At 52.1% G+C, this 26,016-nt stretch overlaps 1 protein-coding gene across 1 annotated transcript in view; it reads left to right on the top strand.

Moving 5' to 3' along the window:
* Positions 1–4,012, top strand: part of LOC123134457 (amino acid transporter AVT6A) — a 6,912-nt gene extending 2,900 nt beyond the window's left edge. The window contains exons 3-5 of the mRNA XM_044553710.1: positions 2,809–3,015; positions 3,095–3,560; positions 3,643–4,012. Coding sequence (XP_044409645.1) covers positions 2,809–3,015; positions 3,095–3,560; positions 3,643–3,754 — 785 coding nt within the window. The 3' untranslated portion in view covers positions 3,755–4,012. The remainder of the gene's footprint in view (positions 1–2,808; positions 3,016–3,094; positions 3,561–3,642) is intronic.
* The last annotated feature ends 22,004 nt before the right edge of the window (positions 4,013–26,016 follow it).

Here is a 26,016-nt window from a genome sequence, read left to right as displayed (position 1 = left end):
CTACACATAATATTGCATTTAACAAGTCGGTATTTTCTCTTGTTGTTTGTCATACCTAGCGTGAGTGCCATCAGGGAGGCGATAGAAGCCCATTAGGAATATAGGTAGGGAGGAAAGACAAGCATTGGTGAGGCAAACCCTGTCCGCAGTAGAGTTGTAATATCCACGCCAAGGCAACACGGTTGCCCACCTTTAGGACAGAAGGAACAAAGACTTTTGAGCACAATTTGAGAGGAGAAATAGGCAAGCCCAAATAAGTAAAAGCGATGGAGCCTAGTCAGAGGCCACCCTCGCAGCCTCAACATCAGAACAACTCGGTAGACCTACCTCACTTTTGGAGAAGTTAATTTTGAGGCCCAAGAGAGATTCAAAACAAAGAAGCAAAAACTTGAGGTTAGCAATGCAAAGGTCATTGTTCTCAAACATAATAATAGTGTCGTCTGCATACTGTAAGTGAGAAACCCCTCCAGGAATAAGATCAGAGATAACAAGGATAATGTGACTAGCAGTAGCTCCCTGTAATTGAATAACAAAACGGCTACATATTTCTATATTGACAGACAAATGGAGAAGTGGAGAAAATAAAAAATCTCTTGACTCAACTGATTTTAACAAAAGAGGGAATATGACATTTCTTGGAAAAAATATATTTCAAGGAGACATTCTTTTATTGAAAACAAAAATTCTTACATGAAGATTTACACATAAAACAGAAAAAGGAAAACATGGAAGTTAGAAAGTCACAAATATATTCAAAAAATATTATTCATAGATATGGGGATTTGGAAAATAAAAAATAAAATATCACTAGTAACTCTATTGAATTTCAAGGTTTACTATAACTTTAATTAGTTCCATGGTTTTGCACAATTTTTCTGATTGTTATGAATTTGAAAAATGCAAAAGTCTTTGATAACATTAGTACAGTATTTATGTTTTTCCTAAATTTTCAGCTTTGTTCTCGGACAAGAAAATTAATGGTACTCAAGTTGAGGAATGGAATCTATACTTTTGCAATAGTTAATAGTTAGCTATTCTTTAATAATACATTTTTTTATTAAATTTGAGAAATAATACACGGGTTTGAAATTTGATAAAAATAATACAGCATCGGCTCAGGCTAAGCCAACTCGAGTCGGCTCAGGCGAAGCCGACTAGGATCCAGTCAGCTTAGCCGAAGCCGACTAGGATCCGTTCGCATCACGGGAGGCCAACTGGTCAGTCGAGTAGAGGCATTAGCGTTAGTTAGTACTAATCATCTTAGCCAAAGCCAATTAGTACTAATTGGCTACACCAAAGACAATTAGTTCAAATCGTCTTAGGCTAAGCCAACAGCTGCATGGGACCAAATTTTTGACCCGACCATTGCATGGAACCATATTTTTTACCATAATTTTATCTGGCCACACTCGCCCGAGTTAGCGGCAATTTCCCGCAAACTTTCCCTCCATGTGTTTTCGGCATTATCATTTCCGCCAACCCTTTCCCGTCACCTTCTTTCCCACCAACCCTTTCCCGCCATCCTCTTTCCCGCCAACTCTTTTCTGCTATCTTCTTTCCCGCTAACCCTTTCCCGCCATCTTCTCTTCTCAACCAATAAAACCCCCTCCACGCAAAGGTGGGTAAGCAGTGTAGTGTAGTCTCGTCAAGATGTCCGATTATCCTTGAAGCGTGGGAAGCAACTCCGTCCGGCGGACTTCACTCACCGAATGCTAACAAAAAAACTAATAAAATTCGCACACCTAAATATATTACCGATTATTACCGGACCAACTAAAAAAATGACACACCTAAATATATTTGACATCTATATATATTACCGGACCAACTAAATATCGAGTATATTCGCATATGCAAGTTAGCACTTCACACCTAAGTATACTATCAAGTACAACCGGACTAACTATAACAGAAACGCAAGTATGATAGACAAAATGACAGTTGAATCATACCCATGAAGCGTGCGAAGTAACTCCTTCCGGCGGACTTCACTCATCGGAGCACCACCACCAGCAGCCACTCCACCACCACCACCACCACCACCTTGGAGTCACCGGAGCACCACAATAACCTCCATCTCTAGCTCCACAAAAACCATCACCAAGACCACCACGAGCTATCCCATCACGAGATCGAGGTTTCCCTAGCCTCCCCAAGCCTCTAGACTGGAACTACGGTGGAAATCGGGCAAAAAATCAGCTCACAAAGGAGTATTAATTTGACGGGCTTTGGTTTAGCGAGAGGAGAAAGAGACAAGAGGAAGAGAAGAAGAGGGGAGGAAGAAGAGACAAAGAGGGCCGGCCCGATGGCTAAATGGCCACCTTTTGGCTAAGCCTCGGCCGACTGGCCAGTCGTCTAAGGCGTGGCCGACTGGTCGCCGGCCAGGGCGAGTAACATGGTCCGGCCACTGGTCAGCTGCCGCATGGACGAGCGGGCCCTATCGGCCTCCCCTGATGTGAATGGATAATAGCCTGCTTAGGCTAACCTGACTGGATCCTAATCGGCTGTCCTTAGCCTGAGCCGACGCCATATTATTTTCGTTAAATTTCAAATCCGTCTATTATTTTTCAAATTTAATAAAAAAGTTACTCCCTCCGTCTGAAAATACTTGTCATCAAAATGGATGAAAAGAGATGTATCTAGAACTAAAATACGTCTAGATACATCCATTTTATTTATTTTGATGACAAGTATTTCCGGACAGAGGGAGTATTTTTTTAAAAAATAGCTAATATTTAAGGGACAAAAATTACACTTCTTATGATATAATGGGGTTATATTTTTGAGCATTTTGCTGTTTTGATTTAGATTCACTGAAATACACTTCTGCGCTATCGGTGGCACTGGCCGTTGTGTTCGTGGTGATCACCGCCGGAATCGCCATGATCAAACTGACAAGAGGGCAGATCCCGATGCCCATGCTGTTCCCCGACGTTCACGGGACCTGGGCGTCCATCTTCAAACTCTTCACGGCCGCTCCAGTTCTTGTTACCGCCTTCATTTGCCACTACAATGGTACACACGCGCTGAGCTAAGCAACTCCAGTTAGCCTGCACTGACACTGTCTGTCTGAATCATCACGTCAATTGTGCAGTGCACCCTATCCACAACGAGCTCAAGGACCCGGCCCAGATCAAGCCGATCGTGCGGGCGTCGCTGGTGCTGTGCTCCGCCGTGTACGTGACCACCAGCTTCTTCGGGTTCCTCCTCTTCGGCGAGGAGACGCTGGACGACGTGCTGGCCAACTTCGACTCGGACCTCGGCATCCCCTACGGCGGCGTCTTCAACGACGCCGTCAGGGTCAGCTACGCACTCCACCTCATGCTCGTCTTCCCCATCGTGTTCCACGCGCTGCGCCTCAACATGGACGGCCTCCTCTTTCCCTCCGCCCGGCCGCTGGCCTGCGACAACCGGAGGTTCGCGGCGCTCACGGTCGCGCTCCTCGCCGTCATCTTCCTGGCCGCCAACTTCATCCCCAACATCTGGGACGCCTTCCAGTTCACCGGGGCCACCGCCGCCGTCTCCATCGCCTACATCTTCCCCGCCGGCATGGCGCTGAGGTCAGTGAGTTGACAACAAGAAGCTGAACTAAATTTGTTCTTGATGATGGACTGTTAACTTGTTCATGGACATCGTTGTCAGGGATCGCCACGGCATCGCGAAGAAGAGGGACAAGGTCCTGGCGTTGTTCATGATTGTGATCGCGGCGGTGTCGAACGGAGTGGCCGTGTACAGCGACGCTTCCTCGTTGTGATTTGATGGCATACTGGCATGGCATGGGACTGGCAGCACCGGCACGGAGCGGTCGCCTCCACCATGGCGCTCTGTATGTATATTAGGTTAGTGATGAGAGACCGACTTGAGTCCTTCCACCTAAAAATGCATGTACATGTAAAATATCTCTGCAGCTATGCATGATGTGCAGAAAGTTGAGTAAGGACTGGATTCCAATCCATTGGCATGATAGTGCCAAGAAAATACGACATTATAAAGCTCTGAAACCAAGGATGTAACGTCGTGAATGGGGGGCGAGAAAATAGTTAGCCAACGAGTCTCTTGGCCAATTTGGGTGAGAAGAGGGAGAGCAGTAGAGCACACAGGGGAACTGGGAAGGAGGAGATCAGTCTATTTCTTCACGATGATCAGTTACAGCTGAGAACTCTCCTGGGTTACGGCCCAACGCAGTACACACTGACCAACGGCCAACGCAAATAACCCAGTCTGGAATTTCTGGCCCAAGAGCACCTTTAATGATTTGAAGATTGTTAAGGGCAACCCCAACCAGGATTTTCAAATGGGCAACAACAAACATGTCCGCGGACAGTAGTGTGAGTGGAGTCATCAAATAAAACGGACATTGATTTTCCGTTCATTTCTGGATTAATTTTTACATAGCAAAATAACCCTAAAAGCAATTCTAAAAACGGGCTTGCTAAAAATCAGTCGACTGAGATTTAACCAAGTCTCAGTCGACCATGCAACATTTTTTCTCAACGCTTGCAACTTTTTTCTCTACCAGTTGCAGCATTCGTCTTGTTGGTTGTAGCATGTTGTCTCTCATCGATTGTAGCATATCGTCTCACCGGTTGTAACATCTGTCATTGGCAGTTGTAGCATTTTAATCACACCGGCTGCAGCACCAATTCCCATTGCTTGTAAAACCGCTGTAACCTTTTTCATCATCGGTTGTAGCATCTAGCCGTGCCGCTTGCAGCAAAAGAACTACGCTGACGTCACTCGACTGATACTTGGTTAAGTCTCAGTCGACTGAGTGCTAGACAGACCACTATAAAAAAAAGACACATCCGTGACATTTTGGGCCAAACGAAAAAAAAAACTGTCATACATATGACACTTCTATGACGATAATTGTGATAAAATACGGTATCATCATAGATGTGGTGGGCTCCTACTTCTATGACAAAAAATCATGATAGAAAATGGGCTTTTCGTCCTGGGCGGGCCGGAGACGTAGCCGCATGACATTCTTTGGGCCGCCCATGACGGAAAAAACCATGGTAGAAGCAAGGGGGAGGAAAATTTCGGGGAGTTCCAGGTTACGGTGGGAGGTCGGGGGCTGAGCGATGCGCGTTTCTCTCGTACGCGCGTGTGTGCGAGGCGTTGGCTCTAACTGAACCCGAGCGAGGCGTTGGGCTCTAACTGAACCCGAGCGATTGCACTGCAGGCTACGCGTTACTGAACCCGAGCGATCGATTCCTTCGCTACTGCTGCTAACTGAAGCCGATCGATGCTGCCTCTCTCTAAATGAACAGTGAGCGTTGTGGGGGGAGGGGGGTTGGATGAACAGTGAGCGGTGGGAGTGGATGAACAGGACCCGTGGCGTTGCCTCTGGATGAACATGACCCCGATCGATCGAGCCGGTTGGGGCTGGATGAACAGGACCCCGTGGAGGGCTGGATGAACAGGACGACCCCGTGGAGGGCTGGATGAATAGTAGACGGTGGAGGGGTGGATGAACAGTAGCCCGTGGAGGAGTGGTTGAACAGGAGCCCGTGGAGAGGGGTGGTTGAACAGTAGCCGGTGGAGTAGCGCACGATGGAGGCTGGATGAACAGGAGCCCGTGGATGAACAGTCGCAAGTGGAGGCTGGAGGAGGTCGACGGTGGATGAACAGTAGCCCGTGGAGGCTGGAGGAGATCGACGGTGGAGATGAACAGTATCCTGTGGAGTCCCGTTTTGCGGTACGCCACACCCCTCCCGATGAACAGGAGCCCCGTTTCGATCGTAGCGCTCCAACACAAGTCCGTTTCATCCGTTTTGCGGTACGCCACACCCCTCCCGATCAACAGGACCCCCGTTTCAACCGTAGGAGGTCCGTTTCCTCCGTTTTGCGGTACGCCAGACCCCTCCCGATCAACAGGACCCCCGTTTCAACCGTAGGAGGTCCGTTTCCTCCGTTTTGCGGCACGCCAGATCCCTCCCGATCAACAGGACCCCGTTCCGAACGTAGGAGGTCCGTTTCCTCCGTTTCGCGGTACGCCATGCCTCGTTTCCATCGCCTGTTCCGTCCAAGCCCTCCCGATGAACACGACCACGCATTCCGTTCTGACCCAGCTGGTTGGCTCCCCATGAACACGATGACGACGCTGTTTCTCCGTTCTGACCAAGCCATGTACACGAGCCCTGGCCGTACGTATATATGTGCGAGTAGGCGTTCGAGACCCCGCCCGTATGTACACATATGTGGCCGTATTTTCTTTCTTGCACCCTACCTGTTGTACATACGTGTACATGCTACGTGCGCGCCTCTACTACGACACGTGCGCGCCTCTACATCCACCAGTATGTACATACATGTTCGCGACCAGAATGACAACGCTACGTACGCTTCGACCAGGTGGGTCCCGACTGTCAGGCACTTGCGTGCGAAGATGTAGCTGTTGGGTCCCAGCAGTCAGGGGGGGCGAATCATTTTTTTTGCCCGGACACACTTCCTTGCGTGCGAAGGTGTGGCTGGTGGGTCCCAGCAGTCAGGGGGGCGAATCAGTTTTTTTTCGGACGCACTTCCTTGCGTGCGAAGATGTAACTGGTGGGTCCCAGTAGTCAAGGGGGCGAATCGTTTTTTCGGACGCACTTCCTTGCATGCGAAGATGTAGCTGGTGGGTCCCAGTAGTGAGGGGGAAACGTATTTTTCACGAAATACAGTGGCCCGTCTGGTGGGTCCCAGCTGTCAGGTGGAGGAATCATTATTTTCCGCGTAATTAGGAGGCACTTCCTTGCTGCGGCCGTGGACCCAGCTGTCAGCCTCTCCACGTACAGTCCACGTATGATGGAAGTCGTTCCTTGACCACGTTGACCACGCCGCGCCGAGAGCACCACGGCGGTGGACGATGGCGAGGCCTAGGAAGGGGACGACGGGGAGCCGGGGAAGACGCAGCAGCGGAAGCCCGCGCGGAGAGGAGTATGAGGGTTCACTGGTTCGGCTGCGGTGTGAGGCTGCCGTCACCGCAGGGCCTGGCCAGTGGTGGGAATAGTAGGGGGCGGTGAGGCCTCCACGGCAGCACAGCCAGCCACGGGAGGCAGGAGCATGCGGCACGACCGACGCTGGTTTGGGCGGCTGGAGTATCAAGACCAGAGGTTGAAGAAGAACTATGGCCGTTGGATGGACATCGTACGATCACTGCAGCTACAATCGTTTATATTGACTAAGTTGACAAAACCCTTGGTTTTTTTAGCAAAGACAAAGCCCTTGGTACGCGTCAACTTAGTAGGCCCACATCTCGGATTTGGCAGACAACATATAGCCCATTTGCGATTTGTAAGAATGTACAACCCATTTTTAATTCTAATGTAATTTACTATAGCCCATTTACAGTTTATTAAAAGTAGAAACCAACTTCTAACTAGGACAATGATTAATAATTTCAAACAACCGCTCAAAACAGAATTAAAAAAAATCCCACATTTTGATGGGATGCGAAATATTTTTATTCAAAATTTCTACTCAGGTTAAATATAATTTCAAAATAAAGTTGTATTACGTTAGAATCCAACGAAATATTGCGCGCACAACAAGTAATGAAATTAAAATTTTCAAATTCCAAAAATAATATTTTTTAACTAATTACGTGTTTGGTGCATAGTTACTGCCCAGTTATTATAATTACATCCCATTTATTATTTCTTAAAGTCCATTTTCTTGTTAAGCCTAATGCATACCTCCTAGGAAAGTTTGCAGCCCAGCGGGGCGGAGAATAAGAAGTTGACGCGGATATTGTGTACAACTGTCGGCCTGGTTGCATTGCTGATGTTGAAAAAAAGGCATGTGTAGTACAGTACAACCTAACATGGTTACTCAGCCCACATTCAGCGACGCCGGAAAGGTCCAAACAAGGCTTTTGTACAACTTTTTGAAGTCACTGAGCTCAATTAATAACTTAAGAAAAAAGTTAGATTACAGTGGAACCTAATTAAAAGCTGTCACGAGCAAAATAAATAATTCAACGGGTCCCACTTGCGCGTGTGCGTGTGTGTGTGCGTGTGTGTGTGTGTGTGTTTGTGTGTGTGTGTGAGAGAGAGAGAGATAGATAGATAGATAGATAGAGAGAGAGAGACCCATCGGTCGATGCTCGTAAATACATCTTTCAGCCATATGCATTGCTGATGCAGTAAAAACTTATATAGTTGACACAATCATATAGAACATCATAGCACTGAACTTGCATACAAAAATTTCATGCAGGCGGCACAATCAGGATGGAAGCAGTGGATCGCTACAAGAAGGGCTATGTTGAAACCAACGCAGTCGTACATAACGGTTCATCGTCTTTATCAGTGACAGGGAAATATCTTGAATGTTGTGCAAAGAAAACAGACAGACAACACAATAAGTTCTGCTAGCACATTAAGTTGACGTACAACCCTTTCTAAAAAAAGTTCAGGTACAAAATTAGAATAGGTCACAATCAAATGTACTGCCATATCAGTGCTTCACACCCATAGCTCAGATTTAACTAGTATCTGACAAGATTCAGTTGTTACCTCAAATTAGAGCACATCCAGGCAGCCAGCCCTGCCTCTTCTCCCAAAGAAGCAGTGGCCTCTGCCGCACGATGGAGTAGGCCCTGTGCCATCCATCGTTCCGAGCAACACGGGGAAAGTCTAACGTTGTCTCCTGTAATGGATGTCGTCGATGGACCCTGGCACCAGCGGCGGCAGCAGGACTTCGATTGATGGATTGACCAGTTCTTCGACATGCACGAACACTCGATACAGGTACATCCGTAACGTGGTCCGCGGCGGCCTTGGTGGCGAAGAATAGTACAACCCCGGTTCCTCCGCCGGTATCTCAACACCAATCACCTTCGGTATGGTGGACGGCTTCTTCATCCATGCCATAACCGTCAGAGCCCAGCTGTCTGGAGGAACAAACATACTTACGAGCTCACCTCCAAGGTCGTTGATAAGCTCGTTCATGGACTCGCTATTCCAAGCATGTCGAGGGATGCCATGGAAGGTAAGCTTTGTTAAAAACTCAAGCTCAGAGGGCACCGAGCCCCATCCTGGGTGCCACCGATCAAAGCTCACCAGCGCGCCATCGCAGAACAAACGCCGGGAAGATTCGAACACGCGACTGCAGTCGAAAGTTGTCCGGAACCTGACGAAGAAATCAGCCGGTGGCGGACAAACTTCGATGAGAAAGTCACTTATTTGGATGCCGTGCGCAATGCCAAGAGCTTTGACAAGGTCGTCCGGCGAGACGGGAGGCCGGTCGCCGTTGATGGTTACCATCAGCACTTTGCCGGCAAACTGGTCGTCAAGTGCCGCCATGCCACTGTTGAGCGACAGCATGCAGCGACCGAAGGCAGGACGGACCTCAGGATCTCTGGCTCGGAGATCCGCGTTGATAGGCGACATGATAGTGCGCTTGAGTACAGGGAGTACAGGAGGGGGATTTGGGGGAACTGGAGTAGGAATCGAGATTCCAGAGGTGGGGGAGGGGCGGGAGACTGGGGATGAAAAGGTAGTATGAATTTCGAGCACACGCCAATATGCTCTCGGCGCGCAAGTGCACGAAAACACCGGTGGCACCCACATGTCGGCCTAAGAGTCCTTATTCTTTCTTTTTTGGAGAGCCCGACCTTTTTTTAGGATCTTTTGAGAGCCTGGCCTAAGAGTCATAATTGACCTGTTTGGCATTGCGTTACTACTCGGCCCATATTCAACGACACCTCACTGGTCCAAACAAGTGTACATCATGGAAAAGACACTGAGCTCAAATTATATAAATTGAAAAAAGGAGATATACTCTTAACACTGGAGAATGGTGATGCCCTCATTTAGCCCACCAGTAGTTCGAGACAATAAATAGTTCGAAACAACGATATATACAACATTCAAACACTGACTAGTGACTACCACTGACATAAATAGCAAGACATGATAGTTCATAAGAAGTCTTGCTACACCACCAAAACGCACCCATCCGCAGCGCTCAGGCTCTCGTGATCCAGACGAGAATGACATTCTAAACAGAAGCAACTATTACATAGTAAGAGTGACATAAATGAGGATGGCCAAATGACAAGGAATATGCATAACTAAAGAAAGAACTACCCATCCAGAACCAGCAGCAAAGACAACAAAGTCATTCGAAGAGATGATCCAACACCATCATAATTTGCAGCCCCGCTTCAGCGACTAGTGATCCGGAGACACGAGTACTCCACCCTTTCGATGCAACAACCCAATTACCTATCAACCTGAAGGCTTGAACCACATCACTGCCTGTCGTAATTCAGACATCCAAGGATCAAAGTTAATCTGGATGCCTTTGTCATTCTCACCTTCTTTTGGCTGCAGGCTGTATCGTTGACAATCAGGGGAGTTTGCTCCCGAACTCCTAGGGCTTGTCGTGTAGACACAGTTTTCCATAGCAAACAGAGCCTCTCTACCATCAAGGCCCTTGCCAACGGTGATCTCCTGGTTAATCGGATAATTGAGTCCGAGAAATAGAGAGTGTGAACCAAGGCTGTTTACCCGCCTCCAACTAAAAAATCCTGATGGCCCCAACAAGCTGGTATCCTGCTCATAGACGTAACAGCCACTATCCGGATACTCACGTATTACACGGTGCTTGTATGCAGTGGGGTTTTTGCAATATAAATTGTCCGGCTCATGTGTCTGAATGATCATCAGTCTTTTGCCATCGTCTGATCGAGTGAGGAACCAGTTGTGTTTCCCTGTTTTTGGCACAGGTGGTGTGATTACAAAGGGCAGTAACTGTAGGGACACTGCATCATATGAAAAAGGACATGAATTGTTAATGTAAGATCAGCATTGTTCAGAGTATGAGTAGAATAATGCAAGAAACAGCATTGATATGTCCCTGTTGGAACTGGGAGGAAAATACAAGGAAATGTATACTGGGTTCGAAAATATAGAAGTGCCATGCATGGTTATACTCATGTTATCTCGCAATCGATTCTTCACAGGAAACTACCATGTACCATGTCATGCATGTTATGTAATCATGTTCTCTCCACACAAACAAATTCTTCAAGGTAACTAACAGACCACGCATTGTTATATACTCGTGTTCTGTGGGCAAAAAATTTGTGAGGACATTATTCTAGCCATTGATTGCTGAAGGGCGAATATAGGTATGTACACATGGTAAGCATTGCAGGATTTCACTACTTCCAAATATAGAGTTCTCCATATGCACATTTACTTCCCTAATGTATGGTTAGATGAAACCAACAGTGTGGTGCATGTTTCTACATCATGAAAATGAGGAAAACTAACATGGCCATTGATACACACTCATATTTAGTAGTAGCATATAGATTACTGTAAAATAAGGATAATATCTATATATTCCTAACCGTTTGATTATTTAGGGTACAAATTGGATGTAATGACATGGTCACAATTGCATGAATTAACTCATTCCAAATATAGCTTATTTACGGCGTCTCTAATATATTGCCATAGTTCTACTCAAATTCTGCTCAAACAGGGATATGCCAATCATCACAAAAAGTTCAAACAATGTCATGGCGTCATCATTAACATGAGGCGGAAACAACTTACACGCGTTGTCCCAGCAATACGTGGTGCCATCTGCTTTGTCGATCGCGTAGATGATGCCATTGTGTTCAATAGCATCATAGAAGTGTGTATCAGCTTTGACGATGATCCACTGCGAGCTGGGTTCTCTCCAGCTAAAGAAGGCACCGGCACAAAGATAGGTGAGTCCCCGGTCGAACAAGGCAATTAGCTTGAAGTCTGCGTAATTCGCATGTCATGTGGGCACTTGGCAGATTACAATCTTCTGCAAAACAAGGTCCGTCCAACTGACGTGGTAATCTAGATGACTTGGACCGCGATGGTAATACTCTATATAATCCAACGGAGGAAGGATAATCACATGGGAGGTCTGGAAGTTCACGAGCACCAACTTTTTACCGTCTCTCTGAAGGCAGCCATCCAGTGGGAGTTCATGCCGACCCAGTACATACCTGCCAAGAAGTTTCGAGCGATGGTGATCAGATCGATGTCGAGGGAAATGATGTACGGCGACCCACTACATACATGCAAAGAAGTTTCGGCTAATGGAGATCGGATTGAAGTCGAGGGGCATCATGTATGCCTCCGTATCAAGGTGAGCCAATCTAAGACCAGATAGCAGCAAGCAGGGTGTCTTGAAAAGCTTAGGCCTCGCTTCGATGATGGCCGTGTGCATGTCCATCGAGCATGCAGCCAGCCGCAGGGCGCTCAACATATCCATACACGAACAACAGAGGTCAAGGATGTCACTAGGGAGATTGCTCCAATCGCTGCTCATATGGATGCTACGCGGTTCGCATTTGGCCATGGTGGAGTTTGAAAGGTGGGGGTTTTGGGGGGCTTGATTTACGTGGGAGAAGGCTGTCGGTGCTAGAGCGGCTAGCGAGGGAATAGTGGTACTGGGGGAGGCAAGTGAGGCGACGGTACACGGGGGCACAGTGAGATGGAGAAGGAGATGGAGATGGAGTGGTGCTATGGGAGCAGAGAGGGAGACGAGGCGAGGCGCCAATGTGCTGTACAGCAGCGGTGACAGACTGCACAATGCACAGGGTAAGGCTGACTTTGGTAACCCGAACACGCCGCCTGGACTAGTGTCGGGCGCAGGGTGTTGTCACTTCACTGTGAGGACCGGATGAATAGTATTTTGACCATCAAGTGTACCACAGTTGTACTACTACTACTAGTAGGAACATGAGTACTCCAGTATTGTATAGCGGAAATAGGTCTCCCGTGCTAGCATGCTTGTTCACTTCATCGTTCAGGTATCATCCATATTGCGAGCAGAACCAAATTCTCGTGCATGCCCAATCAATGCCCTGCCGTGATGCATGCAGTGGTCGTTCTGGTGCATCAAGGACAGCATGCAGATCGTTCCACACTTGAGAAGAGGAAAAATGAAAAGGTTGAATGCGGCAGCAGAGGAAGAGAACGCTGGCTAACGAGTCTGGGAGGGGATCGAGCAGGAAGTTAATGCTCCATGCCGAAAGGTTTTGGGAAAACCTGATTTTCATAAGGTGACTTATACTCACCTAAACGGAGGGAGTATTCCTTAACGAGAGAATGTTGTGTCTCCCACTCACGCGCTCAAAAAAAGAAGAAGCTACGACACATTTTTTTATCTGTTTGCATAGGTCCCACCTCTTAGGAAGGATGGGCACGTACACGAACAGGTACGACTCATCAGTCTACCCGCATAGCCTTTTCGTTTAGTCTACCTAGCCGTCTAATCAACTGCCTGCACGCCACTTCTCCCATTTACTTCTCCATCGGGAACCGATTCTCCTCGGCTTCTTCACCTCCCCTTTGTCTTCATTTGCATCCAAACCCCACTGCGTTCACATTGTTTTAACCTCTTTAAATAATAATCTACTACTTTAGTTAGACTAGCCATCTAATCCTAATTCTCCAAACCATAGCCCTCCGTTCCAGCAGTTCCAAATGGCGAAAGAGATCGAGATGCAGGTTTTTAGCATCCAACATGTCCTCGTCGAAGGATCGATGCGCATAGTTGCCACCATCACCGTCCAACCAAGGGTTGTTCGCAGTGGATCAACAATGTATCCAACTCCCTCAAAAAGGTAGAGACGAGGGTCATCGGTCTCGAGGAAGAGTACATGGAGCGTGCCCCTTGGAAGATCCAGTGCGCCGCCGTCCTTTAGCTGTGCCTCGAAGATGATGTTTTGGTGTACCACATCATACACTCGCCCTCCATACCAGGTGAGCTTGACGATTTCTTGTCTCGGGAGGACGTATACTTCTGTGGGGCAGCCATCGAAGGGGACAAATAGAAGCTGGAGCCGTACAACCTTGATTTGAAAAGCATCGCTGACTTACAAACTAGAATCAAAATTCCGGTAGAAGATTCTAATAAACAAACACCATCCCTATTCTACGTAGAAAAATTTGTGCTCGGTACAAATCTTTAGAAGGGTGATGAGACGGTGGCACTAAGGTCGTCTGGATGGGAGGATTATCCCTTGACGTACGAGCGGATAAAATATGCTGCCCTCGATGCCCGTGTGAGTTTCGAGATAGCTGCAATGTCCAAAGAGCTTGTTGCGAAGCCGTCTCCCACGGAGAATGAGAACAAGAAGAAGAAGAAGAAGAAGAAGAAGAAGAAGAAGAAGAAGAAGAAAAGGATGCACCAGCAGGAGGGCATTATGGATGGATGAACTGTTTCCTCTCTTGTAAATTTTTTCCCCTCTCGGTGTATATTTATATGGATGGACTATTTCGATGGTGTGCATGTCTTTGGAACAGAGTAGTAGCGTGGGTCTGCTTGACAATAAGGAACTATTTATCCGCATATATAGCTTTCTCTGCTACTCCTTCCAGTGATCGGTATGCAGTGCATGTGTCCGTAGACATGATAGCTTGTCCATGGAATTTCAACTACGGCGACCATCACGTTTGATCTTGCGATTCCCACGACGCCTCTCCAACCCACGGCACCACGCCCCCGACGTGCGCCTCACCCCTCTCGGCCGTACCGCCCCTCTGCCTTTGTGTGCATGACATGTGGGACACCTAAAATGCGGCGAGCATCAAGTTTCTACCACAGCCACACGCGATTCCCACGACGTCGCTCGAACCCATGACACCACACATCCCTCGACCTGCGGCTCACCCCTCTTGGCCCACTGCCCCTCTGCCTTCGAGAGCATTACATGTGGACCAGTCACCTATCGGGTCCACATGTTATTGACTCAAAGGCGCTGAAGCTCAGTCCCGACGGCCCTGAGAGGGAAATGTAACTCCTGCACCAGGGCTTGTGGTGCTCCCGCAGCACAAAGTCGTGCCAAACTCAAGATTTGTTTCTTTACTAGACATGCACACAACAATTTAATGGACATTGTAATCTCAACATGTGATGGGGAGCTCAAAATTTGAATTTGAAACTTATAAAACGAAAAGATTCAAAACAAATAAACTGGGAGAGAGGGAGTATATTGTAGGATGTGTCCCATACAAAATAAGTCCCCTGGTTTGTCACCGCGAAGATGCGGTTAGAAAGGAGCACAATGTCTTCCTACTCGTACGGCAACAAATCATCCGCAGACAACATGGTTTGCCTTTGACCGCCATGTGCAAGGTTCGTGCTATCTTATTCAATCTCACTGTGGTTCCATCGTACCAATTCATGCGGTGGCCCGTTGCATGGCTGATCCCAATGCTGGACAAAGGTTCTACGGGAGAAACAGTGGGCAGGGGGAGAATTTGGAAATGGACATGGAAGTAGTCTTTAGAATGCATTTACTACGTGATCAAACTCATCTTACCTGCTCATCGGAGGAAATCCGAGTGCCCCTCAACATCGGCATCTCAAGGGGCGTCAACTTGCAACTACGGCCATGCCGCGCTGGAGAGACCCCCAAGGAAACATCCTCGTGCGTTCCATGGAACATCAAGATGCATTTGTATGAGTAGTTTATCTTGTGAGAGAAAAGGATGAACGAGGGAAGGCCTCTAGAGATAGAGATGGACACTACTACTACCAATGTGTTGGCCCATGCGTTGCAATGGATCCAAAGTAGCAGAATAATACTTGTTCACATGCTTGAAATATAAACACTCTAGTTTTGATATACATGTGTCAGCAACCATGACAGCTTGTCCATGGAAGTTGAACCACAGCGACCATCATGTTTCTTGTTTCTACCACTGCCACACCCACACGCGATTCCCACGACGCTGCTCCAACCCACGACACGACGTCCCCCCACGTGGACATGGATTCTCTGACGTGGCTATCAGTGCCTTGCCCTACCTTTCCTTCGGTGACAGGTGGGCCAGTCGCATTTAAGGTCCGCATGTCATTGACTCATAGGCCGGTCACTAAGCCACTGAAGTTCGGTTCCGTAGGCCCCGAGAGGGAAATGTAACTCCTGCGGCAGGCCTTGTGGTGCTCCCGCGGTACAAGCTCGTGCCAAAAATGGAATTTGTTTCTTACTACTACCAACTAGTACTAGTAAGGTACACGTGCATTGCACGCATGAGATTCTGGTGGTTTGTGCATTATGCTTCTGCATGTGGAGTTCTCTGGATTCTAACATGTGGCAAAATCTGGTGGAATGTAAGGTTAGGCAAGTTTGATTAACTTAGGTGAGTGTTTGGTTCAATCCACACCTTAGGCAAGTGTCGGGGGTTGGGTACGACATATGCCAAAGGATGGCTTATCATGGTGGGGGCGAATAGAACGTCGCCGGTGACCGGAAGCGGGATGAGGCGAAGACATGCACGCCGGCGGATCTTACCCAGCTTCAGGGCTCTCCATGGAGATAACACCCCTACTGCTGCTCTGCGGGGTCTCCGCATGGTCACTATGGCAAAGTGAGTACAATGGTGCTCCTGGAGCTGTTTCTGGAGGTAGAAGAGGGCAAGGCTAGCTCTCTCCTTCCTATATTCTAGGGTCTAGTGCTATCTGGGTCCGAACCCTTTGCATGGGCTTCCTGGGGGTTTATATAGGCCTACTCCCCAGGGGTACAATGGTAATCCGGCTGGGCGCGGGTCCCAGCCGTCTGTCTCTCAGGCCATCGTCTTCTCTGCTGACTACTGGGGCCCGCCGACAGGCCTGGTACTGTAGTTGTGCTTCTGATGACGCCAGCTTGGTCATGAGGTCATGGCAACAGTGTCGCTGTCTGGCGGGCGTTCACTGTCGCCATTCCCCATCTTGTCTGATTAATGGCGCATGGGGCCCGTGGGAGGGGCCGGCCGACTCCAGGGGGGCGACTCCCACGGGTCCGTCTTCAGGGCGCTCTTGCCGTCTTTTGTCTACCCGCTGACAGGCGGTCCTACCATCCTTGGGTCGTATAGGCAGGCGTCGTGGGCACAGTGCGCCGGCCACTAAGGCTGAGGTCAGGGGCGGCATGGCAACAGTGCCACGCCACGATGGAGATCTCCAGCGATATGGCACACTGTAGCCATGCTGGTCCTTCGCAGACAGGGTAGAGACGGCCACGCTGTGACCGTCCCCCGCCCTGTCCCTCGCGGCGAAGGCATGGGGTGGTTGTAGTCGTGAGCCGCCTACCCTCAGCCGGCTTCCCTGGAAGTCGTCAGCTGAGAGTCGGCTCATCTAGAAGTCGTCAGCTGAGAGTCGGCTCCCTAGAAGTCGTCAGCTGAGAGTCGGCTCGTCTGGAAGTCGTCAGCTGAGAGTCGGCTCATCTGGAAGTCGTCCCTGGGACTCGGCCTATCTGGGAGTCGTCCCTGGGACTCGGCATAGGCGATGCAGCCTGTCCCAATCTCTTGAAAGGTTCTGGGCCTCGGGTTAGCCTACCCGTGGCCCATTACTCTGACAGTACTCCCCGAAGCTGGTGAGGCTCCGTGGATACTGCGTCGTGGGGCTTCAACAGTTTCACTCTTCTGGTTGTGGAATCTGGGCCTCGCTTGCCGTCTTCCTTTAGGCCGACTATACAGAATCAGACTCGCAGAGGGCCGCCTCACTCCCTAAGGAGTTCGAAAGTCACGGCGGGAAATCAGGCGGCGTGCCTGATACGCTTCCCCGCGGTCGCCCGCCACTGCCCCATCGCGCAGTGCCACGTGGCGAGGACAATCTACCTACCCGCGCACTCAACGGGACGTGCAGTCAGGCGGGGCCCGCCACTACCGCGCCTCGGCATGTGAACGGATCCGTTGCGGCCGCACGGACGGTTGGGTTTCCCACGTTGTTACTGCGTGCAGTAACTTCGCGGGGTAGACCGTGGGGGAGGGCGTGGGGTCCCTAGCGTAGTTAATCCCACGCCCGCCCCATCGGCTTCTCTGCCTATGAAGCTATAAGTAGGCGGGGGGAGAGGAGCGGCGAAGCACGCGCGCCCATCTTCCCTGCTCCCCCGCCTCCTCTGCTTCATGTCTCCTTCTTGCCGCCGTCATGCCGAACCACGCCGCGCTCGCCACGATGAGCTCTTCCTCCGCGGCCGCGGCTCCTACCGTGCGCTCCGGCGTGTGGGACGGCTCCGACGTGGACGACGACCTCATTGAGTTTCTTCGCAAGACGCGCCGCCTCCCCGGTGCAAACTGCGTGCGAGCCCGCGCTGCGCCGGCGAAGGAGATATTGCCGGCGCCGGAGGAGGGCGAGCGGGTCATTTTCCGCTCACACCTCATGCGCGGTCTGGGGCTGCCGGCGAGCGGCTTCTTTCGCTCCATCTTGGAGTTCCACGGGCTCCAGCCACACCACCTCACGCCAAACACGGTGGTGCTGCTGGCTGCCTTCGCCACCCTGTGCGAAGGCTTCCTCGGCGTTCTCCCCACCATCGAGCTGTGGGGCGAATTCTTCTAATCCAAGCTCGGCACGCACGTCGCCTGCGTGCCGGCCCAGTGCGGTGCCTTCATCGTGATGCGGCGAACGACGGCCGACAATCCATTTCCCTCCATCCCGCTGATCAAGTCGGTGAAGATGTGGCAGCGGTCTTATTTCTACGTGAAGAACGTCGCCCCGGACGGCGACTGGGTCAATCTGCCGCCCTACGAAGCCGGCGCACCGGCTGGGAGGCTCCCCAGCTGGTCCCACCGAGTCAAGACGTTGAATCCCGCCGGAGCCGCCGCCGTAGTGCGACTCCGAGTTCTGACGCAATTGGAGGGCCTGGTTGGAGCCGACTTGCTGGCCGCCTTCGTGGCGCGTCGAGTCCTCCCTCTCCAAGGCCGGCCTCATCTGATTAGTCAGATGAGCGACCATCGGGACCCGAGCCAGATGTGCACCAGGGAAATGCCCCACACGGAACTGGCGAACATGGTGAACCACATCGTAAACTGTGAGCTCGCGGCGGACTGGCAGTTCGGCAAGGAGCCGTACTCGCGCGCCAACCCTCCTCCGGTGGTAAGTTGCATCTCTTGTTGCTCTGATTCCTTTGTAGCCGAATCCGACTTCTGATCTTTTCGGTTTCTCTGAGTCAGAATCCCCTCATTCAGCCTGCAGCCGGCATCGAAAGACCGCCCCGCGAATTCGTCCCTGACCGAACGGAGAGCGACGTCGATGACCCCGACTTGGGGGTGGCAGCGATGGAGGCCGACGCCGAAGGTGGAGGTGGGGGAACGGGAAGTGGCTTCAGGCCCTCGGCCACCTTCGCCGACTGGCCTGAAGACAATGTCGAAGGGGAAGTCGTCCCGCGCCGCCAGCCAAGGGTTGGCCCGCCGGGCGCGAGTTCCTTCGCCGGCCAAGGCGGCGCGAAGAGGCGCCACGCCGGGCCGAGTTCACTCGGCAGCAAGCCGAAGAAGTTCAAAGGGGCAGCCGCCGCGACCAAACGGGAGGAGGCGGCCGCGAAGGCCAATCGTTTCCGCAAGGAAGTGAAAAGGCCGCCATTGGTCTCTGCGTAAGTGCCTCTGTCTTCGCCTTATTTTCCTTTGGTAAATTCTGTCCGAGTTTTTTAGACCCCCTCCTTGCTTCAGGGCTCCTCTTACCCTTGAGAGGGTCGCCGCCCCCTCCGTCATGGGGTCGACGGAGACGTCTGCCAACACTCGGCGGGTTGACCCCGCCGCCGACCTTTGGGAGGCGACGGAGCAAAACGCGCGGGAGAAGCGCGACGAGGAGGAGGCCGACCGCCTGGAGAAACAGAGGCTGAGAAGGCGGCGGCCTCCACCCAGAAAAAACTGGAAGAGGCCAAAGCCGCCGTTGCAGCAAGGCGGCAAGACGAGGAGGCCGCGCACCGCCAATCAGCGTTGTTCGTAATCCCGCTGTCCTCCGCGCCGCCGCCCCCGGAGTTCACGGGGCAGACTGGAGAAGCCGGCACCGAGAATCCCATCGTGGAGAAGGAAAGCGACGAGGCCTCCATGTCGTACACACTCGTGCCGCCACCGCCGCATCCGCCGCCGTCTGGGAGCGCGCACGGAAAACAGCTGGCGAGCCCACCGGTGCCAGCGACCGCGGACGAGTCTGAGGCGAGTCTGCTTCTCCAAGTTGCCTCGCCAGTGCGCCGCCGCCTTGAGAGGGCGACCTCAGCTCCACGACCCCTGGAGACCGCGCCGCCAGCTCGGCAATCCCAGACGCCGAGGCGACGAGCGCCGCGCCCGCTGGGTGGTTGCGCGGAGGCGGCACAGGTCCACTGAACCAGGCGCTTCTGGACGTCCAGGCGAAGCTACAAGCTGAGGGCGACGCCCTCCAAAACTGCACCAGGGCGTATCTGGCAGCGCGAACGGTCGTCCGAGTACGCCTTCCTCTTTGATTCTTGTTTTTCTTGTTCTTCTCTGTGGGGGCGTGCCAGCGCACCCACTGGGTGTAGTCCCGAGTTTCGGGCCGGCTGCTGAGCAGGCGGCTCGGAACTCCCTCTGGCGAGTTCCAAATATTTAACTTTGCCTGAAATGCTTATTACAGGAGTATCATAACCTCCGCGCTACTGCCTTCAACCGCAATGTTGAGGAGCTGGGCAAGCGGACCACCGACTTGCCGGAGAGCCGGAGTGAGTCCTTCTTCTTTTTCGCGGGGGCGCGCTGGCGCACCCGCGGGCTATAGTCCCCGAGATTCGGGCCGACTGCTGAGCAGTCGGGCCGGATCTTCTCAGCGACTTTCTTTGTTGACGACTTATCGTCTTTTTCTTTTTTCTTCTTCAGGGGCCAACGCCACCCTTCAGCAGCAGCTGGGCGAGGCCAACACCGCCTTGCGCGCCAAGGGGGAGGAGTGCAGCAAGCTTGTCACGGAGCGTGATCTACTGGCTGCGCAACTGGCGGAGCAGAAGGAGCTGCTCAAGAAGGCGCAGGAGGAGGTAGATAGGAAAGAGGCTGCGCTCCTGGCCGAGTTTGAGAGCGAGCGCTCCTCCTAGACCGACGAGGAGGCGCAGCTGACCTCCGGCTTCCATGAGATCGAGAACATCGTCGATGGTGAGTTTCTTGGTTTCCTTTGAGCCACCGACTGTAGGTCGGGCCGACTTTTGACTCTAACTTGTTTTTTTGTCTTGGCAGACTTCTTCCCTGGCCACTCGCAAGCAGTCACACAGGCCATCGAGGCCGATTGTGAGGCACGGAGGGCAGATGGCGCAGAGATCGCTGCTAACGCCCCCTGACCATCGACGAGCAGCTTCTGAGCATCGAGGCCCGTCTTCGGCCGGCCCATTGGTTGATGCGCCGGCTTGAGCGTGCTGGCGCCCAGGCGGTTGCCGCTCTGTGGCCAGACGCGCTGGTTCTGCGCACTGCCAGTCGGACTGCCGACTGGCTGGAGGTCGCAACTGGCCGTCTTGAAGCCTGGAAGGGTTCCTCAGCTCGGGCCGGAGCGCACCGAGCCTTGGAATTTGTCAAGGCATGGTATCCGGGGCTGGACCTGGATCGGCTGGCCGCATTCCGGTCAGAGGCCCAGGCGGAGCTGGTGGCTGTGGAGGGCGCCCTCGTCGAGCGTGCGGCGGCGATTGCCGACTACACAGATACCAGCGTCTTCGTCCCCGAGCGGGCTGCAGGCGGCGAGGAGGTGCCGCCGGAGTGGTTCAGGATGAACCCGGACTACGACAAGGACTCGGCAGAGGTGATTGGCTCCAGCACCGAGGAGGAAGACGAGGCGGAGGACGAAGGCGAGACGGAGGCGCCAGAAGACGGAGCGGGCGACCAGCCTCAGCTCGACCGCACCTCCAGCAACGAGCCGCGTCCGGAGAAGGCGACTGCCGCCGGAGACAGTCAAACCGAGACTGCCCAGCCGGCCGCCCCGACGCCTGACACTGCCGTCTCCTCCGACCCTCCAAACCCAGATGCCGCCTCCTAGGCTGCCGTCTTTGCCTTCGCTTTATCTGCCTTAGTAGTCTTTTGAAAAACTTTGTTAAATTCGAACAATTCCACCCGCGGGGTGTATCTTGAACTTCTACTTGAAGATTCGGCCAAGGGCCTATGTAAATATTTATCCGAGTTCTACCTTTCCTTGCTCATTGCTCTTTAGGCTTTTCCCATTGCTGCCTTCCCTTAGTTGCCACCTTGCCAGACGGACAACCGCTCTGCGGAATGCCGCTGGATCAAATGCTTGGCTTCTTTAGGAAGGCAAGTACTCAGCCATTTTAGAGTCTCTTTAACAAGTTGGATAGAAAGCGGCAAGCCGACTACTAAAGAGTCGGCCTTCCTTAATAGAGACTAGTAGAAAGCGGCAAGCCGACTACTCATGAGTTGGCTTTTGCTTAAAAGATGCTGGAGGCCATCTTAGGCTATGTTTGTGCCCTGGTTCCTTAGCCATTTTTCGTATGGGCGCCCGGTCTTCCTCACTCCTGCCAACCAAACAGTCGCTCTGCGAGCTGCGGCTTTGGACATGAGACGGCTTAGGTGCCACACACTACTTGTCTGACTGCGGGAAGCACCTCATAGCACAAGGCGGCGAGTCCCCGGGCCGACTAGTCAAGCCCGGTGCCAAGCGGCATTAACAAAGAGTAATATACTCAAAGGCATAATTCTTATCATATGGATAACAAAAAAGGGCAGTCCCCGAGCTCGTCTCGGGGGGCCCAAAGTCTTGGTACTTTAATACAAAGGGTAGCGTGATACATACTACATCAACTGTAAAATCTTCGGAGAAGATTTGCATTCCACGGGCGTACTGTATCTTTGCGGGAGTCGTCCCTTTTGCGTGCTCGGGGTTTCTAAGCGTCGATCAGGTAGTAGGAGTCGTTTCCCAGCACCTTGCTGATAATGAAGGGGCCCTCCCAAGGTGCCGACAGCTTGTGCTGGCCGGCTGTTCGCTGGATCAGTCGGAGCACAAGGTCGCCCTCTTGGAAAGATCTTGGCCTGACCTTCCTGTTGTAGTATCGGTGCAGACTCTGCTGGTAGATGCTGGACCGGCTGAGTGCCAACAACCAGCCCTCTTCCAGCAGATCGACGCCGTCTTGACGTGCTTCTTCTGCTTCTTCCTCGGTGTACATGGTGACTCGGGGAGAGTCGAACTCTATGTCCGTCGGGATGACGGCTTCGGCACCGTAGACGAGGAAGAAGGGTGTGAAGCCGGTTGACTTGTTTGGAGTCGTGCACAAACTCCAGAGGACGGCTGGCAATTCGTCAAGCCAACAGCCGGCCGAACGCTCCAGTGGTCCGACCAGTCGAGGCTTTATGCCGGACAGGATGAGGCCATTTGCTCGCTCTACCTGGCCGTTTGACTGCGGATGGGCAACGGACGCTAAGTCCAGTCGGATGCCCTGACTCGCGCAGAAACGGGCCAAGGCGCCTTTGGCAAAATTTGTGCCATTGTCGGTGATGATGCTGTGTGGGATGCCGTACCGAGTCGTGATGTCGGCGATGAAAGTCACTGCAGTCGGACCATTCAACTTCTTGATGGGTTTCACTTCTATCCACTTGGTGAACTTGTCCACCGCGACAAGTAAGTGAGTTAGGCCGCCTCATGCTGTTTTGAATGGTCCCACCATGTCCAGGCCCCAAACCGCAAAGGGCCAGGCAATGGGGATAGTCTTGAGTGCGGAAGCCGGCTGATGTGGCTTGGAGCGGAACATCTGGCACCCCTTGCACTTTTGGACTAACTCTTTGGCCTCTTCTAGGGCAGTTGGCCAGAAGAAACCGTGTCGGAAAGCTTTGGCGACGAGTGCCCTCGAGGCCGCATGGTGGCCGCACTTGCCCTCATGTATGTCTCTGAGTATTGCTTGGCCTTGCTCTAGCTCGACACAGTGCTGGTAGACCCCAGTGACACTACGCCTGACCAGCTCTCTGTTGACTATGGTGTAGGCTGCTGCTCGGCGTTGCACTTGCCGAGCCAAGATTTCATCAGTTGGCAGCTCTCTGTTTACTAGGAACTTGAGGATGGGTTGGGCCCGTAAGGGTGCTGCTATTTCCTCAATTTCCACTATTGCGACTTGGACAAGGGCGGCTGGGCTGGGAGGCGGCGGGTTGGAGTCCGCAGCCGCTTGCTGACTTGACGAAGTCCCCAGGCCGACTAGAGCAGTCCCCGGGCCGAGTTCTGGAGTCTTTGGCCTGGTCGCCGCAGTCCCCGGGCCGGGTTCTGAAGACCCCGGGCCGGGTTCTGAAGTCCCCGGGCCGGCTTTGACTGCAGCTTTCTTGGAGTCGGATCCGACTTCTTCGGGTGGAGCCGGCACAAAGATTGAGTCTGATTCTGGTGAAGGCTTGATAGACGGCTTGAGGAGGCGCCGAAGGGCGATGCCGGATGGTATTGCTTGGCGGGTGGAGTCGATTCGTGCCAAGGCGTCTGCTTGGTCATTGTCGTTCCTTGGCACATGGAGGAACTCGCACCCCTCGAAGTATCCGCTGAGTTGCTGCACAAGGAAGCGGTAGCTCGCCATGTTTGCGTCCTTGGCGTCCCAATCGCCAGATGATTGCTGGACCACCAAGTCAGAGTCGCCATAACACAGGATCCGGCGAATGCCGAGTTCTTTGGCAAGCCGGAGCCCGTTTATGAGTGCCTCGTACTCAGCCACGTTGTTGGAGGCGGCTAAATGGATCTGCAGCGCATATCTGAGCTTGTCACCTTTGGGGGAAGTGAGGACGACGCTGGCTCCCAAGCCGGTGCGCATCTTGGAGCCATCGAAGTGTATCTGCCAATGGGTGGAGTCGGGCGCTGGTGGCAGATACTGGGTCTCGGCCCAATCGACGAGGAAGTCAGCCAGTGCTTGTGACTTGATGGCAGTGCGGGGCTCGTAGTAGATGGTGTAGGGGGCCAGGTCGATGGCCCATTTGGCCACTCAGCCAGAAGCATCTCAGCTTCCGATGATCTCGGCTAGTGGGGCTGTGCAGACCAGAGTGATTGGATGCTCCTGGAAGTAAGGCTTCAATTTCTTGGCGGCAAAATGCACGTCGTAGCACATCTTCTGGTAGTGGGGGTAGTTCTGCTTGGAGGCCGACAGTACCTCGCTCAGGTAATATACCGGTCTCTAGACAGGTAGCACCTTGCCTTCCTCCTTGCGCTCAACTACAATGACTGTGCTGACTACCCGGCTGGTGGCGGCAATGTATAGGAGCATGGGCTCTTTGGGAGTCGGAGCCGCTGGCACAGGGGGAGTAGTCAACATTTTCTTCAGTTGGAGAAAAGCCTCGTCCGCCTTGGGGGTCCATTCAAAAAAGGTTGTCTTCTTCATGAGCTGATATAAGGGGAGAGCCTTCTCGCCCAGCCGACTGATGAATCGGCTGATGGACGCCAAACAGCCGGTGAACTTTTGCACATCCAACAGTCATCTGGGTGCTTCCATTCTCTCGATGGCCTTGATCTTCACAGGGTTGCACTCTATGCCGCGTTCAGAAACCAGGAAACCAAGGAGCTGGCCGGCTGGTACTCCGAAGACGCACTTCTCGGGGTTGAGCTTGATCTGGAATCGACGCAGGTTTTCAAAGGTTTCCTTGAGGTGTTCCAACAGAGTTCCACGTTTTTCCGTCTTCACCACCACGTCATCCACGTAGACGTGGGCATTTCTGCCGAGTTGCTTGAGGAGGCACTTCTGCATGCAACGCTGAAAGGTGGCACCGGCATTCCTCAAGCCGAACATCATGGTCAGGTAGCAGAAGGCACCAAACGGCGTGATGAAGGCGGTCTTCAGTCTGTCAGCCGGGTTCAGCTTGATTTGGTGATATCCAGAATATGCATCTAAGAAACTCAATAGCTCGCATCCGCCTGTGGAGTCTATCACCTGATCAATTCTCGGCAGAGCGAATGGGTCCTTGGGGCAGGCTTTATTGAGGCTTGTGTAGTCGATACACATTCACCACTGCTTGTTCTTCTTCAGCACCAGCACTGGGTTTGCTAGCCACTCTGGAAAAAACACTTCCATAGTGAAGCCGGCTGCCAGGAGCCGAGCTATCTCTTCTCCAACAACTCTCCTCTTCTCTTCTGATAGGCGGCGCAAGGGCTGCCTGACGGGCTTCACATTAGACCGGACATGTAATTTGTGCTCGGCGAATTCCGTCGGTACACCCGGCATGTCCTTGGTGGACCATGCAAAGATGTCTCGATTCTCACGGAGGAAATCGACGAGCTCGCCTTCCTATTTACTGTCAAGGTTTGTACCCATGACAGCGTACCTCTCTGGGTGCTCTGGGTCCAAAGGTATCTTCTTCATTTCTCTGGCCGGCTTGAATGATCCTT

The sequence above is a fragment of the Triticum aestivum genome, chromosome 6B (genome assembly GCF_018294505.1).
Source record: "Triticum aestivum cultivar Chinese Spring chromosome 6B, IWGSC CS RefSeq v2.1, whole genome shotgun sequence".
In the NCBI taxonomy this organism is placed as follows: Eukaryota; Viridiplantae; Streptophyta; class Magnoliopsida; order Poales; family Poaceae; genus Triticum; species Triticum aestivum.
This window is presented reverse-complemented; position numbering and strand designations above follow the sequence as displayed.